This window comes from Pseudogymnoascus verrucosus, assembly GCF_001662655.1.
Source record: "Pseudogymnoascus verrucosus strain UAMH 10579 unplaced genomic scaffold scaffold_65, whole genome shotgun sequence".
Classification (NCBI taxonomy): Eukaryota; Fungi; Ascomycota; class Leotiomycetes; order Thelebolales; family Thelebolaceae; genus Pseudogymnoascus; species Pseudogymnoascus verrucosus.
The window spans coordinates 1-16,868 of record NW_017263716.1 but is presented as its reverse complement, the minus strand read 5'-3'; the positions used below and the strand labels follow the sequence as shown (position 1 = coordinate 16,868).

The 16,868-nt window shown below is 52.6% G+C and overlaps 6 protein-coding genes across 6 annotated transcripts; 3 read left to right on the top strand and 3 right to left on the bottom strand.

Moving 5' to 3' along the window:
- Positions 1 to 449: 449 nt before the first annotated feature.
- VE01_09501 (uncharacterized protein) lies at positions 450 to 3,710 on the bottom strand (the record flags this gene model as incomplete). Its single annotated transcript, XM_018278914.2, has 1 exon — positions 450 to 3,710. Exon 1 carries the CDS (start codon positions 3,477 to 3,479, stop codon positions 450 to 452), a length of 3,030 nt encoding a protein of 1,009 aa, XP_018126014.1. The 5' UTR covers positions 3,480 to 3,710.
- VE01_09500 (uncharacterized protein) lies at positions 3,585 to 4,827 on the top strand. Its single transcript, XM_018278913.2, has one exon. The coding sequence runs from the start codon at positions 3,730 to 3,732 to the stop codon at positions 4,735 to 4,737; it is 1,008 nt and encodes a 335-aa protein (XP_018125981.1). The 5' UTR covers positions 3,585 to 3,729; the 3' UTR covers positions 4,738 to 4,827.
- VE01_09499 (uncharacterized protein) lies at positions 4,820 to 9,552 on the bottom strand. Its single transcript, XM_018278912.2, has one exon. It carries the CDS (start codon positions 9,425 to 9,427, stop codon positions 4,937 to 4,939), a length of 4,491 nt encoding a protein of 1,496 aa, XP_018125988.1. The 5' UTR covers positions 9,428 to 9,552; the 3' UTR covers positions 4,820 to 4,936.
- A 684-nt stretch (positions 9,553 to 10,236) lies between these two features.
- Positions 10,237 to 12,525, top strand: VE01_09498 (uncharacterized protein). Its single transcript, XM_018278911.2, has 2 exons — positions 10,237 to 10,973; positions 11,071 to 12,525. Exons 1-2 carry the CDS (start codon positions 10,919 to 10,921, stop codon positions 12,450 to 12,452), a joined length of 1,437 nt encoding a protein of 478 aa, XP_018125989.1. The 5' UTR covers positions 10,237 to 10,918; the 3' UTR covers positions 12,453 to 12,525.
- Positions 12,526 to 12,804: 279 nt separating this feature from the next.
- Positions 12,805 to 14,972, bottom strand: VE01_09497 (uncharacterized protein; the record flags this gene model as incomplete). The annotated part of the gene is made up of 4 exons (XM_018278910.2): positions 14,627 to 14,972; positions 13,308 to 14,114; positions 13,136 to 13,242; positions 12,805 to 13,044 (listed from the first exon to the last, which is right to left on the bottom strand). Exons 2-4 carry the CDS (start codon positions 14,107 to 14,109, stop codon positions 12,805 to 12,807), a joined length of 1,149 nt encoding a protein of 382 aa, XP_018125990.2. The 5' UTR covers positions 14,110 to 14,114; positions 14,627 to 14,972.
- Positions 14,973 to 14,974: 2 nt separating this feature from the next.
- Positions 14,975 to 16,370, top strand: VE01_09496 (uncharacterized protein; the record flags this gene model as incomplete). The annotated part of the gene is made up of 2 exons (XM_018278909.2): positions 14,975 to 15,497; positions 15,549 to 16,370. The coding sequence occupies exons 1-2, from the start codon at positions 15,198 to 15,200 to the stop codon at positions 16,368 to 16,370; spliced, it is 1,122 nt and encodes a 373-aa protein (XP_018126012.1). The 5' UTR covers positions 14,975 to 15,197.
- Between the last annotated feature and the right edge of the window lie 498 nt (positions 16,371 to 16,868).

Here is a 16,868-nt window from a genome sequence, read left to right as displayed (position 1 = left end):
ATTGTATTGTCTAATACTTGTGCTGTTGCCCAAAAGCATGGAGGGGCTGTTTGTGGCTGGGGAGTGAGTGGTGGGAGTAATTTAAGCTGATAGGATTTCTCTCTCTAGCTCTATTCCTGGGTAACTGTTTTATTGGTTGTAATCCCAAGTGATTGAGATCCTATATTTCACTCAGCGTTGGCGTAAACACTGCTGGCAGTCCCCTTTCACACGTTAAGGCGGTTCAGGTACTCATACCTGATATCGTATTCTCTCTAGCTCCCTCCACCTCTTCTACTAAATGTCCTAAATTCTACAGTCTCAAAAAACTCCCAGTAAATGCCTCCTTCTTCCCAATCTTATACATATCTATCTACAACCTCCCCGATATAATACACATATAAATACACCCCTTCCCCAATCACGCCAACCCCCCTCCGCACTTCAAAACAAAAAAAACCCCCCCCCTCTCAAATCCCCACCCCCCTCCCAACCTCCCTCTGCCTAACCCTCGCTCCCTCCTCATCCACCCCCTCCCTCTCCCTCCCAAACCCCATCGCCGTCTTCTTCTTCCTCCCCTTTCGATCCCCGTACCTCTCATCAAACTTGCGAATCGCAGCAAGCGTCGCCATATCTTCACTAACACTCGCCGAAATCTCCTGGATCGCGATGTCGAAATGTCTCTTCCCGATCGTCCGCTTAGCGGGGTATGACAGGTTCTTCGATAAGGCGGAGACGTCTTCCCCTGCGGCAGCGGAGGAGGCGGCTGCCGCTGTCGCTGTGGTGGTTTCCTCGCGCACGCACGCTAGGGCTGCGGCGACGCTGAGGTTCTTGAGGTCTGAGCCGGAGTAGAAGGGCGTATTTGCTGCCAAGGCCGCGAGGTCAACTGAATCCTCCAGATCCTCGCCTTGGAGATGAATCTTCAATATCGCCTCTCTATCCGCCTCGACGGGGAGATCAATCAACAACCGTCTCGGCAGACGTCTCAGAATCGCCTCATCGAGATCAAACGGCCGATTCGTAGCGACCATAATGAAAGCGGAGAGATCGTTCATCCCGTCCCATTCGCGGAGGAACTCATTAATGATCTCGCGGTGGCTGGTGCGCTGGCTTCCCGCGCCGCGGTCCCCGAAGATAGCGTCCGCCTCGTCAATGAAGACGATGCAGGGGGCGAGTTTCTTGGCAAGGGAGAAGACGGCTTTGACGTTCTTCTCGCCCTCGCCGACGTACTTGTCGTAGATCTCTGACCCGGAGACTTCGAGGACCGTGGTGTCGCTTTCCTTGGCGAGGGCTTTAGCCAGCATCGTTTTGCCTGTGCCGGGGGGCCCGTAGAGGAGGACACCGGGGATCTTGTCTTTAGCGAGGACACCGTAGGAGAATGCCTCTGGTCGGACTAAGGAGAGGCTCGTGAGGGTCTTGAGGGCGTCGATGGTATCTGCCGGGGCGCGGACGTCGGAGAATGTGACTTTGATGTTTTCGGGGTGCACGACTCCGCCGAGGAGTTTCTTCTCGCGCAGGGTGGCGTTTACCTTGATCTGTCTGCGTTTTTGGTCGGCGAGGGAGTCTTTGGATGATGATGTGGTGGTGGACGATTTTTTCCGATCGTCTTTCTTCATCCAGAGGGCTTTCTCTTCGTCGCTGGCGTCGATGATGTCGTAGGCGGCGAGGAGGGAGGAGTTGCCGGCGTGGGTGAGGTCGATGGATGAGGAGCCGATCATGACGGTTGCGAGGCGGTGGACGCGGGGGTAGGGCCAGATGGATTCTTCGAGGTCTTCTACCATTTTGGTGTGTAGGTCGCTCCATACTTGGGGTTCTGAGGGAGGAGCAACGTTGCGTGTTGATAGGAAATTTTCAACGATATTGTCTATCAGTGGCGCAGCTTCGCCATTGGATAATTTGGAAACCATGTCCTTTAGGTGACGGATATTGACACGGCGATTACGGTGTTTTTCGTCGATTTTTAGGGCTTCCATGTCCTGCGTCTTGGCTGGGGTCACCATTATAGTCCGTTGGTCGCCGAAAACAACGTCGGATTGGAGTTGGACTATAGAGTCGAGCGTGGTTGCGGGGACGGGGTCTCCTGCTGTCGTGGTTCCGATAATGGCAATATGCCTTCCTTCCAGCCACCTCTTCTTGACAATGTCACGCAGCATCTTGAGGATGTTAATGCCAGCATCGATTTTGCCCATCTCCTTGTACTGGTTGATTTGGATGATAGTAGGCTTTGGTGGCGGGGTTTCTGCGCTGCTAGGATCCGTTGAAGTAGTCGCGCTTGTCGACTTAGCCGCTGTGTTGTATGAGGCGTCAACGAGCGCTTCCAATGCAGCGGTGAGCTTAAAATTAGACCAAGACTCTGAAGAGGAAGTAGACCGGGTTCGGCTTTGATTGGGTCCCTGGCCGAAGAGCTCGTCAAATGACATCGGCTTCGACAACGACCTTTGGGCACCGGCACCGGGTATGATAGTGAGACCGCGAAGTTTTGAACTGCCAGCCTTCAACGCCGAAGTCAATGCAGAAAGGCTAGGCAATTCTGGTTTTTGAGGATCCTCCACCTCGTCCATTTCCAAGTCATCTTCTTCCTCTCCCCTATTCATCTCCTCCTCATATCGCCCAACTTTGTCCAACTCATACCCGAGTAGAGAAGTTGTGCATGGTGTCCATGCCAGGTTCTCTCCCATGTATTCTCCGACAATCTGTGCGATATCATCCGGATCCAGCCTCACCACGTCAGCATTCAACTTGAACGCAACCGTATCAACAACCTGGTTCATAAACCCGCTTGCATCACGTTGCGGACACTGAAGAAGAATATCCGGCCTAATGACCTCCTTGGGGTCGACTCCTTTCGGCGGCCGTATCGACAATAAAGCTTCGATGTTTGACTGTAGTTCCTGGAAGACAATATTCTTCATACTATACCGAACTTTACCGTCCGAGCCCAACTCAGAATCCGCAACAGTTTCCTCTGGTAAGGGCGCAGGTTCGTCACCAGTCTTTATAGTCGCCGATTCGACAGACTCCTGCTCCTTTTCAGGCGCAGTTCTATCCTCCAACAATAATATCCGCTCCACATTATCCTTCGCCCCACTGGGCCTTACGTTGTTTTCCAAAAACCACTCCGGCAGCACTATAGGCGGAACCTCCTTTACTCGTACATTCCTGTTCGCCCGTCGCGCCGCAGATCCATAATCCCCTCGTTTCGTCCTCTGTCCACTCGTCGCCGTATCCGTTTTCGCCACTACAGGCTCACCGGCCGCAGCATCCCCTGGCGCAGCACTCTCCTCCTCCGCCGTAATCTTCGGTCCTCCCTCCCCACCCCCCTTCTTCGGATCATCCGCCGGGTTGTCGTCAGGTATCCTATACGCAATAGCCGATCTGTGGAAATTCCTCGCCGACGACGACGGTAGGGGTCGTCGAACACCAGCTACGACGCGGCAGGACGTGCGCCATAATTGGGGTCTTCGAGTCGTTCGAAGGGCTCCCCATGCGGCTGCGTGCATTCGATAAGATGAACGCCTCGTAAAGCGCCGGGGTTCGTGCAATTGGGTTGGGGCGCACCGGTGGGTTGGGTGGTGGAATATTTTGGGATGGAAAGGGTTGCGGCTCTGCGGAAAGGCTGGGCTAGTGTCGATAGTGGGTCTGACGGATCGCAAGGCTACAGAAGGGCCGTGGTCCACCAGGTTGCGTTGTCGAAGACGCCTCAAGGATTTGGAGTACGAGAACTTGGATGCTGCACCTGATAGTCGAGCCATGGCTAATCGAACAATGTATACTCGGGTATACTCTAAAAGAAGTCCAAGGCAGTTAGTCTCTGGTAGAGGGGCAGATGGTGATCCACTATCCCGCGCAGCCCTCCTTGGAGAGTTCTGGAACCATGCAAACTATTGGAATCGAGAGCCTACGGCCTTGGTATCATGCAGTGATCGCATAATCGACACTCTGAGGCGTGCTTTTGGCATGCACTATGGGGATGGCGAGCCATCAGCAGATATTTGGATTGCTTTTATAGAGGTCCCACCTACCACGGATGGAGCTGCTACCCGAATCCATTTAGCAAAAACGTTGGCGAAAAGATGCAAACTCAAGGAACCTAATTTATTTCTCCATGAGGTTGTTTTCGAGTGGGCTATACCTAGGAACTATGTGGTACATGAGGTCTCCTTAAAGACCTTACTAGACCGTGGGCTTGAAGAGGATTACATTTTACACCCGTCTACTCTAAAAGCACGACAGTTCACCGCAGAGCAGCTCCACCATCATGACTCCTATGAAACCGGCATCACCCTAGGTTTATTCGCACAAAAATTCGGCGCCAGAGCCCCCTTACACTGGATCTCCCACCAGCTTTTCTATGATTGTGTATGGACGAAGATTGTGGCTGACGACGAAGACGACGAAAACGACGGAGTTAGGATTCATTTCGCGCATGAGAAACATCCTAAACAAGTCGACTTCCCATTTTTCCGCGCCCTAGATGATGGGATCGACACTGTTTTATGTGACGGGTGGTTTTCAGATATTGACTTTGCAGAAGACTATGAAGATTTTAAGGAATGGCGACATGTCACAGAAGATAACATAACTTGGGAACTGATTGAGTTCTGGGAAACCTGGTTCGAAGTCGACTGCGATGGAATAATCTACGAGCTTTCTGCGAAGGATCAGTTTTTGTATGATCGGGCGAAGAACAGATTGTTAGCTAAGCACGAGCAGATGAGGGCATCTATTGAAGCAGAGACTGTGAGGATGGGTCTATGACTTTCAGTGAGTCTGAACAGCTGCTAAGTAGTTCACCAGGCGGGAGCTGTTATGATAATGATGATACTATTGACGACACAATAATGACATTTATAATACTGAACTGAACTGCCTAATATAATTGCCCCCCTCGTGCCTTTGTGAGTGACTCTCGTACATCACTCCAACTAGTTGTTTCACACCCCCCATAACCCCCACTCTACACCCGCCTGGCAGCATTCCTCGAATACGCCTCCATCTTAGAAATCTCCCGATTCACCAGCCCCAACATCATATTAATCCTACACTGCACCTCCACCGGCGCCGCCCAATACAAAGTCGACAACAAATCCCTATGATTCCTCAGCGCCGTCGTATTCGCCACCTTCGCAGGCCCCTCCTGATACTGCAGATCATGATTCGGCAGTAGACGCGTGACGAGATTCCGAATCTCCCTCGCGTCGCCAGCCTCGCGCAACTGCTTGATTGCTGAGTGAACTATCTTCAGAAAGATGTGGAAACATTGATCTTCGGAGTCGATGGCTGAGGAGAGCGCGCCGTCTAGGTCATTGATGAATTCTGGCGAGGTGCCCACCATTTCGCTGCCGATATGCGAGAAGCCGTGGGACGCGAAGAAGTCGAAGAACGTCCCCACAATCGAACCATAGCGACGCCAGCCCCATACCTGGATCAAGTGATGGCATCGACTAAATGTCGCTCGACAGTACTTGTTGAAGTTTGGGGGTTGCTCTGTATCGGACGCATAGAGCTCGAATAATCTCTTCGCTATCTTCTGGGGCAATGCCCAATTCTCTGCCGTTGCGCGGTACCGCGAGCGTGTGATGAGGACACCGAGATCATTGAATTCCATGAGTGGGAGGAGTGTAAATGCTGAGTACCATGTTTTCTCGAGTACCCGGGCATCACCTTCTATGCTTATATTTTCTAGCAACTGCAAGTTGACAGCATCCCAAAAGGTGACGCGTGGGATTCGAGCAGCATGCATGATATGCATGAGTATCACCCACGCCTGAGTAGGATTTTCGGAGCTTTTGATACCTGCTTCGCGCGATGCCAGATACTGGAGGTCGTCATATAGGCTTTGTACCGACGACAACCCAACAATAAAGAGCAACTTCACAGAAGTGGTGGCAGTTCTTTGCAGCAAAGCTTCCAGCTGGCCAGTGGTGCGTTGACTTACATTGCCACCGTGTGTTGCCGACATCCGAAGCGTCTGGAATATAAGAACAACCCCAAAAACAGACAAATCCATGATCCGACGATTATTGAAGTCATCTCGGAAATCCAGGTTGCTCACGAGTACCTCGAGGCATTGCGTGAGTCGTTCCATGACTTCGGTCATCCTCTGTAGACACAGATCCTGCTCTTCGCGACTTTCAAAAGCCAGGGTGTTCTGGAAATAGTCTATCATGAATAGCATGCACCGGACCGTATCTTCTTCCACGTCGCTCTTCACTCCGTTCAGAGAGGCCGTGCCGAATGAATTCAGTCGACTGACAATCCAGTCGAAGTATATACCGATTTCCGACGACACATTGGCATCCCACACGTCCCACTTCACGTGTTGCGTGCCAAACTGAGCTGAAGCATAGCCTCTGGGATGGCCATAATACTTAGAGGATTCGGTCCCAATGGCCTTGGCAAGTTTTCCTTGTCCGATGAACGTAGATTCGTGAAAATATACTCCTGATCTTAGAGGGAAGATATCAAAATCGATGGGATAATCGGTATCAGCGCCGCCAAGTCCGTATAACTTGCCACCATAATCATGTACAGCCTTAGACGGGGTCGGTGTTTCGATTGGAGCAATAAGCATAGGCTTATCTGGCTGCCGAAATCTCGCCGCAGTGGCATCGAGTTGTTTAGGAGTGCGTTTCCTTTGGCGGCGAGCTTGCGGAATGCCTTTGTCGACAACATTTATTATTCTCTCCCCATCCCGACTTCCAGTTTCTGGCTCTGAAGTTCCACTCCTACTGCCAACAAAACCTTCATTGGCCAGAAACCTGGCGAGAGGTATGTGATTTTCTGTAGCAGAGCCATTCTGATATCTTTCGTACGACCTGTCTAAATTTCGTTTCGTGGATCCAAAAGCCGACCGACGATCACGATTACTATAGTCAGCCTCGGATATTTCAAGTTGCGCTGATCTTGGCTGCGGCGCCGAACGAGGGGCACGATTGGAAGTCGGCCTTGTAGAGTATTGTTTTCTGCGTTTGTTATTCCCCAACCTCACACGCGGCTCTATCTGTGGGCTGGTAGATGCCCAGGAGATCTTCGTTTGGTGATTTGTGACGCGAACTTTTGGGTAATTGCTAGGGCGTCTTGTTGTGTGGCTAACCGCTGGTAGCTTGGAGTTATTCGACGAGAGGCTCCTTTGATTTCTGGATTCCTCGGAGATAACACGCAGGGGTGACCTGGGCGTAAAGGATTGTGTTCGGTGTTTCGCAGGTCTTCCTCTCCATTCTCGCAGGACAGTCTGTGCTTCAATAGTATCTTCGCGATTATCGAGCCGTACAAACTTTCTGACTGGCCCCTGTCTTCCAAGCGCATGCCTGGATCCGGCACTACGAGCAGCAATCCGAATGAACCTTGGTTGATACGCGACAGGCTCACTAAAATTAGGCATGACCTCTTGGATCTTGCGCGGCGAAGGTCTTGATCGAGAAGTAATCTTTGCCAAAACTTCTTGAGCTAATGATGGCCCATTAGACCTGCTAGCTGCGCTCCGCTGTGTGGGAACGGGTGAGCCAGATGGATCTGGAAGCAATTCCGAGATTCTTGGTTGGTAAGAGGGTGTACCATGTGTGGGCCTAAATAGAGAAGTGACAACCCTTCTTTTCTTTCGATTCCCAGTGTCAGAAAAGAGGGTTCTTTGGCGCTTCTTTGGTACAATCATCGGGTCAATTGCATTGTCCTCAGTCGCGAATCCAAAATCCGACTGAGTAAAAATCGACTGGGAATCTTGACCGGACTCTTTGACAATTCCATGGCTTCCAAAGTCTTCCTCGTCGGACTCGTCGGAGAGGAATCCCAGCCCCGTTCTTGGATTAGCAGGAGCTGAGGCCGTCATTTCATCAGCTACCCTCGGCAAGGCTATTCCTCGTCGGATTTCAGGCAGGAGTGGAGAATGATTGAAGCTGTCCCTGGCTGCTGTTCTAGGCGCATTTTGTTGAATCCCCCGAGTTTGTGGATTAACACGAATATGCGACGCAGGAAGTACTCCTCTGAGCAGCTTTCGTACCCTAGTGGGCTCTTTTGGCGGAGACGATTGAGGTGCCTCTCCTTCACTGCTTGATATGAAGGGGTCATCTTCAATTACACAAATTTCATCAGAGTGATCATTTGCACGCCTGACAGAACTCGTTGCTGGTGTCGGGAGATCAGTAACTCCTAGGCGATGCTGCACGGTGCCACGGGTAGCTGCAGATTCAGCAGACATATCAGATCTACGCTCTGAAACCGTTCCTTCTGTGGCGCCAGCGCGGGCCACGAGTGATGGGACAGCTGGGCTCGTCATCGGTGGCGACTGAGGCACATCAAAAACGTCGATTATTGTTGGCAAGCGGTTTTTGGATGCGTTAGACGTCAGTTGGGAACCGTTTTGCCGCGAATGGGCAGCACCATGAGTTCGTCTGCGACTACTATTGCCAATCTTTTTTGTGCCAACAACGCCTCTACGCGCTTGATCTATAAGAGTGCTTATGTCGGGGAGTTCGACGTCGTCTGAATCTAACCCGTCCGACCTGAAGCTTGACGGAAGTGACTGTAGCCCATCATCAACCTCAACAGCAGATCTATGAGGACGTGCAGGTGATGACATCAAATTTTGGCTTGAGCCAAAAACGTCGTAGCTTTCTTCGACTCCGGTTTTCTGACTGTCTTCCTCCACTTCAAACTCAGTATCCTGAGAATCTCCACTCTGAGGTGCGCCTTTGGTCACCTGCTGGGCCGGTATGAACCGCATGGGTTGTAGTCCTCGGGCCATAAAGTCCCTGCGATGACGCTCGCTGTCCAAAAGATAGGGGTGCAATTGTATCTCCGTTCGTGGTCGAAAAGAGCGTCGATGAGCCGATTCAAAATTATTAGCATTGGCGAAGATCGGAATTCCTTGGTCCGTGATTTCCTCGAAGGACAGAGTCGGCACCGTATGGGACGCCTCGGACTGTTCTCCATTGCCTGGTGGCAGGATGTTGGATCTGTAAGGGCTTTGCGACGGTGTTGTACCAAGCGAAGAGAGGCTTGAGGTGGGCGATGACAACAGGCCAACATAGCTTCGAGATACCTCGTCTTGGGTTGTGCCTTCTACTGGGCCAGGGGTGGTTTGCCTCACCGCTGCCAGTACCGGGCTAGACTGCGCTTGAGGGCCCTGCTTGGGACCGGCGCTGGCCAACAGGTTTGGAGAGTTGCCATTCTGCGGTTGTGTTCCAGACCGTATTTCCGGTGGTAGGTCTCCAGTTACGAGCTCCTGGGAGATCGCATTCGTCTGGGAACAATCCGGCTGCTCCTCTAATCTGTCTTCTGTAGATGTAGCTTCTGTCTTGGCCTCAACACGAAGTAGGGTCGGATGCACGTCAGGTATTGCATCGATATCGTCATGTTGCTCGGGATTCAGCGTGGTTTGCGAGTCCAGAGAGTCGTCCTCTTCATCCGAGTCGGGCACAACCCCTATTTCCTTCCAAGTAGTCGTCATTGCCGGGCTTCATCGTGGCCCTATTTGAGGACATGTGCCAGACATATTCATGGGGCAACGTTAATTTTTGGGAATCTTTAGATTCTGGAGGACGCGTCGAGGTTCGGTTGACGCGACTAAAGTATATGCCGCTTTATGGTCGTGTTAGCTATCCCCCACAAAACATAAAAGCGGCGTATTTATACCTGAGAATTAAGGCAGCGAATTATCTATGAATAATCTACGAATACGTTCCCTATAATTAAGGCACAAACTATGTATAAATATATTTCCCTGAAATTTAAGGTTAGAATCATCTATACGGTCTCCCTGACAATTAAGGCTAGCGAACTATCTCTAAATATGTTTCCCTGAAAATTAAGGTTAGAATCGTCTCTAAACATGTCACCTATAATTAAGGCAGCAAACGTTTCTGTTGGTATGGTATTTGTGGTGTCCCTTACAGTCAAGGCAGCGAACTATCTCTAAACATGTCTAAATATATCCCCTATAACCAAGGCATAAACTACGTCAGAATATGTTTCCCCTACAATTAAGGCAGCAAACCATCACTAAAACACCTCCGCTACAATTAAGGCATAAACCATCCCAAAAATATGTTTCGCCCTGAGAATTAAGGTTAGCATAGCCTACAACGGGGCATTACCCATAATTTCCCTCTGGTTAAAGGCATGAATTTGCATGTGAATGAGGGCAGTTTCTAGTTTACCCGCTAGACCCAAAACTAGTTTAGTCTACTCTAGTCCCGTGTATGGAAGAACTGCAGCTGGGCAAAGCTCACCGTTCATAGGGATTCATCGACTTTGCGAGACTTTGCCGGGGTTCTCCCTCCGATCTCCTCCACTTCCCATCCACCTGAGCCACCTCCATCCATCTCCTCCTCCTCCTTCTTCGTCTCATCCTCAGCCGGTACCATACTCTATCCCCACACTCCACTATTCTACCCTCCCTACCCTCCCTACCCTCCGCTCTTCTCCGCCTCCTTTCTAAAACACCCCTCCCGATTGATCCCACAGGTTCAGGATCATTATCTTAGTGTCTTACCCGCAACTCCTCCAAACTATACGTACTTCATATCCCGTACGCACGCTATCCAGCATACAACCATACAAACATACAACAAAACCCCCCGGCATCGCACTCTTCAACAACAACAAGGACAAGGACAAGGACATACCCTCGCTCATATTGTCCTCTTCTCATCAATTTATCCTCCTTCATCCCCACAAAACAAACATCTCGATTCTATTGAGCCGAACTTTCCCGCCTCATATTGCCCGAAACCGAAAACAGAGAGCATCATCTTCTGTAGCAACCTCGATTCGCTCTTACTTCTATTTCTACTTCAGGTTTCTGACCTCGAGGGTCGTGCCTTGGTGACTGTAACGACGGCCACCATACTTCCCTCCTCCGCCGCTTTGCGTCTTCTCACGACGACCGCAACCTGTGTCTTCGACACCCACCCCTCCAGGATCGTGAAGGTTGGCGCCCATGCTCGCCGTCCAACGCCCCATGTCGAAGCTGCCGCACCACATGCTATTTGGCTGTATGTTTCTCTCCCACTCATGAGACCGCTGCTGTGTTGTGTTGTGTTGGAGGAAAGAAGAACCGTTGCAAGGGCTTTTACTGACACGTTTGCGCAGACTCCGTCGATTCCTCAAACTCCTTATACCGCTTACCCTCCCCCCCGCCTCTTGCGCCGGGTCCGTCATTACTCGATGACACCGACACGCGCTTCCTCGACAGCTTCTTCGACGGAGTGAGCTCCGACCAGTACCTCATCAACGACCCGAACGATGCGTGGAACTATGACTGGCAAGACCTCCCCCCCGACTTCCTCGGGACCACCTCCTCATTCGGGCCCCAAATGGAACCCGTCACGAACGACGTCCAGCACCTCACCTTCCCCGAATTCAGAAACAGTCTTGGATTCCTCCCCGAACAATTAAGTCCATCAGAAGATATGATATCTGCACTACGAAACGGCAATAATAACCACAACAACCACCAAAACAACAACCACCAACCCCCCCACCAAAACACCCACCTAAACGGCCACCACAGCAACGCCTTCATGGCCCCCGCCTCGCGCACCGAACACATGAGCCCCCCCTTCAACACCCACGGCAACGGCATGATAAAACCCGAGCAGCAGCAGCAGCAAGCCCCCGCCCCAACCCAGCGCAAAATGTCCAACCGCCCCGAAGACTACATCCGCCACGCCTCCATGAGCGAAGCCATGTACGCTCCCGCCCCCACCTCCTACGCCCCCCACGCCCTCAACAAGAAGAAAGTCGAGATCAAATGGGGTTCCGACTCCGGCTTCAACACCGGGCGCCGCTTCGTCGCGCCCCCAAACACGATTACACTTGATGAGATCGACGAGAACATCATTAGTACACTAGAGTGCCTGCAACCGGGGAGTAATGTCAGCACCCGCGCCTCCAGCCCGACGGGCTCGCGGATCCCGCAGGCGGGTGAGAGGAGGCTGGAGATGATTTCCGAGGGTGCCCCGCGCGACGACGTTAATGAGGACGGGAGCGAGAGGCCGAAGAAGCGGAAGAAGAATAAGGGCAAAGAAGGCGTTTACGAATCCGACGCCCTCGAGCTGGCACAATCGCAATCGCAATCACAAACACCCAACACCAAGATCCCGCGCAAGCGCCGCCCGAAATCCTTCGGCACCCCCACCGGCAGCGACACACCTAACCGCGCCTCCCCCCCCCTCCACAAGCGACTAAAACCCACCACTGGAGGGGCGTCGTTGGCGACGCCTAAGATGGCGAGGGAGAATCTGACGGAGGATCAGAAGAGGGAGAATCATATTAAGAGTGAGCAGAAGAGGAGGACGCTGATTAAGGAGGGGTTTGAGGATTTGAATGAGTTGGTGCCCGAATTGAGGGGGGGAGGGTTTAGTAAGAGTGCTGTGTTGATTATGGCTGCGGATTGGCTTGAGGAGCTGGTGAGGAGGAATGAGGGGTTGAGGGGGATGGTGGCGGAGTTGGAGGCGAGGGGGGGAATGTGAGGTGTTGATGAAAAACAGGGTGCGAGGGCTTTGTTTTTGGGAGGATTGAATGGGGGAATTTTCGGGATTGGCGTTTTGGGAGGGGGGATATCCAGGGGGGAAGGAAGGGGAAGGGAAGGGAATAAGTCCAGACTTCCGGAGGAAGTGTAATTACTAAAGAAACGTGAATAATGAGGAGGCAGGGGGGATTTGGAGCGGTTTATGTAACTCTGTACTCTTGGTACTCTTTCAAAAAAAAACACACAACAACATGAATTCTTGCTACAAGCACAGCCAGCTTTCTTCTACTTTAGTAAAACCAAACCCCAGCAGTGCCAACAGACTCCAACTTCCCAAAGCAACAACCCCCCCCCTAAACAACCTCCTCCACCCCCCTCCCCCCACCAAACACCCCCCCCAACGGCCCCTCCACCATCTCAGTCGGTACACAAATCCGATTCCCCTCTTTACTACTTATCCAGCGCACGTACGCTGAGTTTGGTTTCCCAGGCTCGCCGTCGGGACCGATTTCGCCCGTGAGACCGTTCAGGTCGCGGCGGCGGGCGTTGGTTTTGGGGGCTTGTTTTTTGAGAAGTTTGTTGATGGTTTCCATCTGTGTGTGTATACGTTAGAAGAGGAGAAAGGGGAGGGGTGAGGAAAGAGGGGGAGGGAGAAGATGGGGAGGGGAGGGGAGGGATAAGTACCTTTTCTTCCTCGTTACGCTTCTCGCTGAGGTTCTTGCGGCGACGTGCCATTTCGGCACGGCGCATGGCATGTTCTTCGGCTGTGAGGTGTTTTTTGACTTGTACCTCTGTGATGGTGTTAGTACATTGCACTACGTAGCAAAGGAGTAGGAGTAAGAATGGGGGAACGAACCATCAGGTAGAGCCATGAGATGTCCACTCCCGCTCTCATCGAGCCTCGCCCGCTGTCTCTTCGTCAATTTGCTGAGATCAGGCGTTGAACCTCTGCTCCCCCCACCGCCCTCCTCGTCGCTATCAAGCTCATCTTCTTCTTCCTCCTCCTCCTCCTCCTCCACCTCCACCTCGATCTCCTCATCCTCCCCCTCAGCATCCTCATCATTACCAACCTGCATCGTCTCCTCATCCTCCTCCACCTCGCTCTCCAGATCGCTCAACTCCTCATCATCGCTCGGCTCCGTCGTAGCCACGACCCTAACATCCTTCTTCCCCGCCGTCTTAACAGTAATCGAATGTTTCTCCTTCGTCGGCTTCGCGATCTTCAGCGTAGGCGGCGGCAACCCCGCCATCTCCGTATCATCATCCCCATCCTCCTCCCCCTCCGCATCCTCATCAAGATCCATATCATCTTCCTCCTCCCCCTCTGCATCCTCCTCCTCCTCCTCGTCTCCCAAATCCTCCATCTCCTCATCCTCCTCCTCACTCTCACTCTCAACCACATAACTCTTTTTCACCCCCCTCGCCCTGGTACTCTCCCTCGTCTCCCCCACGAAGCCTCTCCCACCACCTGAACTCGACCTCCCGCCACTAGCCCTCGACGACGCACCACCCGTCGCGGCGCGCAGCTTGCTGACGGGCATCTTGACGGTGAGGCGGAGGGAGGGGTTGGAGGGTGAGGATGGCGGGTCGTTGCGGGATAGCGTGGCGCGGGAGTGGGAACTGGAATGGGTGTCTGGATCGCGGCGAACGCGAGACATAATATCTGAGGTGCTGTCAGCGGCGATTGCTTCGCGGGCTTTGAGGGCCGCGGTGCGGCGGCTTCGGCCGGTCATTGTGGGAATGGGTGGAGTGGAGTGGACTAAAGTAAAGTGTAGGATGAAATGAAATGTGTTGAAATGATGTTGTGTGCAGGATATGGATTTAGAAGGAGGGCAGGAATTGGGAAGTTCGCGATGAATTCACCCGCTTCGACTTGCGATCTTGTAAAGCTTTTGTACAGTCGCAGAATCCATGTTCGTGCGTGGTCTCGCACACGAGACGTCGTCAAAGAGACGCGGACTACCTTGCAAACGGCTTACTTCCAAGTCGCATGCAAGGCCACACACACACAACAGGCTGTGGTCGCACTCGGTCCCGGCCCCAAACATATTTGGCGCCACAACCAAAACAAGATGCAGGAATGGGGGATTGATTGATTGATTGATTGATTGTTGGAACACCACACTGGGAGGATGGGATCCTTGCTTGACAGCGAATGGAAATGCGCGGACTCACGTGTGCGTGTTTCAATACGATGTTTCCCCGTGTCCCCCTATGTATTTCGGACAGGTTATTTGTTTACTTGATCCCGGGCGATGAGGGTTTTGTTTCTGTTTGGGTGATGGATGCTGGTGTGATACGTTCTTTCTGGGCGGGAGACTCTATTCGGCCTCAGAGCGCCTACTTGCAGGTGGATGACATGCGCGAGTATGTCGGCAGCCCGTAAGGTATGGTATACCGTACAGGGAAACTTCAATCGTCCAAAGCCAAAGGATAATATATATATATATATCAACCCCAAATCTAACCTCGTTCGAGTTGCGAATTGAGATGCTGGTGATGTCAAAAACGTGAACTCCCACACATTTCCCGTGACCTCCCTTCCCAAAGCCCAAGATGTTCCAGACGACGCGCCACATCACGTGTTGCACTTATCTCTCCCTCGCTCCAACCCCGGATTACATCAGCGAACTAAAGTACCTGGAGCGATCATCAACCGAGGCATGTGAGCTTTTGGGTATGTCGCCGGCTCCCAGCACCACATTGACAACTTTGCGATCTTGCAACGATCAATGCAAACAGCATAATGAGTGATAGCGAGACGAAACCAAAAGGAGGCGTGCCTTCATGGCAGATGAAGCCGGAAGCTTCAGATCCTAAACCCGCAACTGAAGAGAAGCCAGCCTCGGAGCAGCCGTCGCCTGAGGTAAAGCCTAGGTCGTCCGTCTTGGAGGATGCGCGGAAGTTCCTGGAGGAAGATGAGGTTAAGGATGCGAGTACAGACAAGAAGGTCGCCTTTTTGGAAGGCAAGGGATTGACGAGCGAGGAAATACACCAGCTACTGGGCATCACCCGTAACCTGGAGGCTACAAGCCTAGAATCCCAAGTAGGACTTCCAAACCCCCAAGCCGGAAACCACACAACTGACTCAATACAGGCCTCGCCCAAAACCCAAGCACCACTCCCCCAACCAGTCACATCCACCACACCACCACCTCCACAACCACAAGCACCGCAACCCCAAACCCCCGCCCAACCCTACCGCGACAGCCCCCCCATAATAACCTACCCCGAATTCCTCACCACGCCCACCTCCCCACCCCCCCTCATCACCGCCTCCCGCCTCCTCAAAACCCTCTACCTCTTCGGCGGCCTCTCCGCCCTCCTCTACGGCACCTCCACCTACCTCGTCGCCCCCATGTCCGCCGCGCTCTCCGACTCCCGGCACGAGCTCGCCGCAGCCGCACAAGCGCATCTGGACACCCTGATTGGCAAGCTGACGCCTCTCGTCTCTGAGGTTCCGCAACCTGTACTCGCACAGGGGGAGCGCTACGAGGATAGGGAAGATGTGGACTCCGACGGCGACCCGACGGAGATGTTCCACCGCGACATCGGGGTTCAGACGTCCCCCCCACCTTCTCGCCCCTCCTCCCCCTCTCAGGAGGAGAAGATCTCAGTAGCAGAGGCTCAAGCGAAAAAAGCAGCGAATATCGGGGCGATATTGTCGGACGTCGATTTGACGATTGCGTCGGAGCTGAGGGAGTCGAGTAACTTGCAGGATGGGATTGAGGATCTGAAGAAGTACTTGGATTCGTTGATGTATAGTCCGCCGACGTTCTCGTATGGGGCCGGGTCGGCGTTTGGCGCGAAGAGGGATGAAGATGATGAGATTGGGCGGGTGAAGAGGGAGATTAGGGCGGTGAAGGGGGTGTTGTTGACGGCGAGGAGTTTTCCGGGGGTGGGGGCGGGGGTGAGGTAGGGGATTGTGGGTGGTGAAGTGTGATGTGGAGGATGGGGAGTGGGGTACGGATACCTTGTATGAAGTCTAACGAGATGTATACTATTCAATATGATGCTAATTACTCTGGGTTTGTATGCTTTCATGTGCAAGACTAGGGGGTGGAAGGGATAATCACGAGGATATTTGCTTCAGGGGCCTTTCGAAGACCTGGAGAGAAGCCTTCGAACGAGGCAATTCCAAAGAAGAGACTCCAAAGGCGCCATTCAAAAAGAAGAAATTGCATTGATCAACTCGAAGCGCTTCTCAACGCCGCTGTTGGCCGGATATCCATCCCATCCAACCTCTTCCGACAAATTCGCAACGCTGTAGGAGCAATTCATCACTCCCTTCAAAACAAGATCTCACTCCCTTCAACGCAAAAACCCACGCCCTTCAAAACACCCAACCAACCAGCCCACCCCCTACAACAAAACTACAACCCCAATCGCCACCAACCCCCGAGACCGATCTCTCCTT

Bases quoted from the DNA above. Each gene is read 5' to 3' on its own strand.
- VE01_09500 (XM_018278913.2), top strand. From the start codon at position 3,730: ATGGCTAATCGAACAATGTATACTCGGGTATACTCTAAAAGAAGTCCA.
- VE01_09499 (XM_018278912.2), bottom strand. From the start codon at position 9,427: ATGACGACTACTTGGAAGGAAATAGGGGTTGTGCCCGACTCGGATGAA.
- VE01_09498 (XM_018278911.2), top strand. From the start codon at position 10,919: ATGCTCGCCGTCCAACGCCCCATGTCGAAGCTGCCGCACCACATGCTA. The intron at 10,974-11,070 runs GTATGTTTCTCT...ACGTTTGCGCAG, and splicing joins GCACCACATGCTATTTGGCT to ACTCCGTCGATTCCTCAAAC.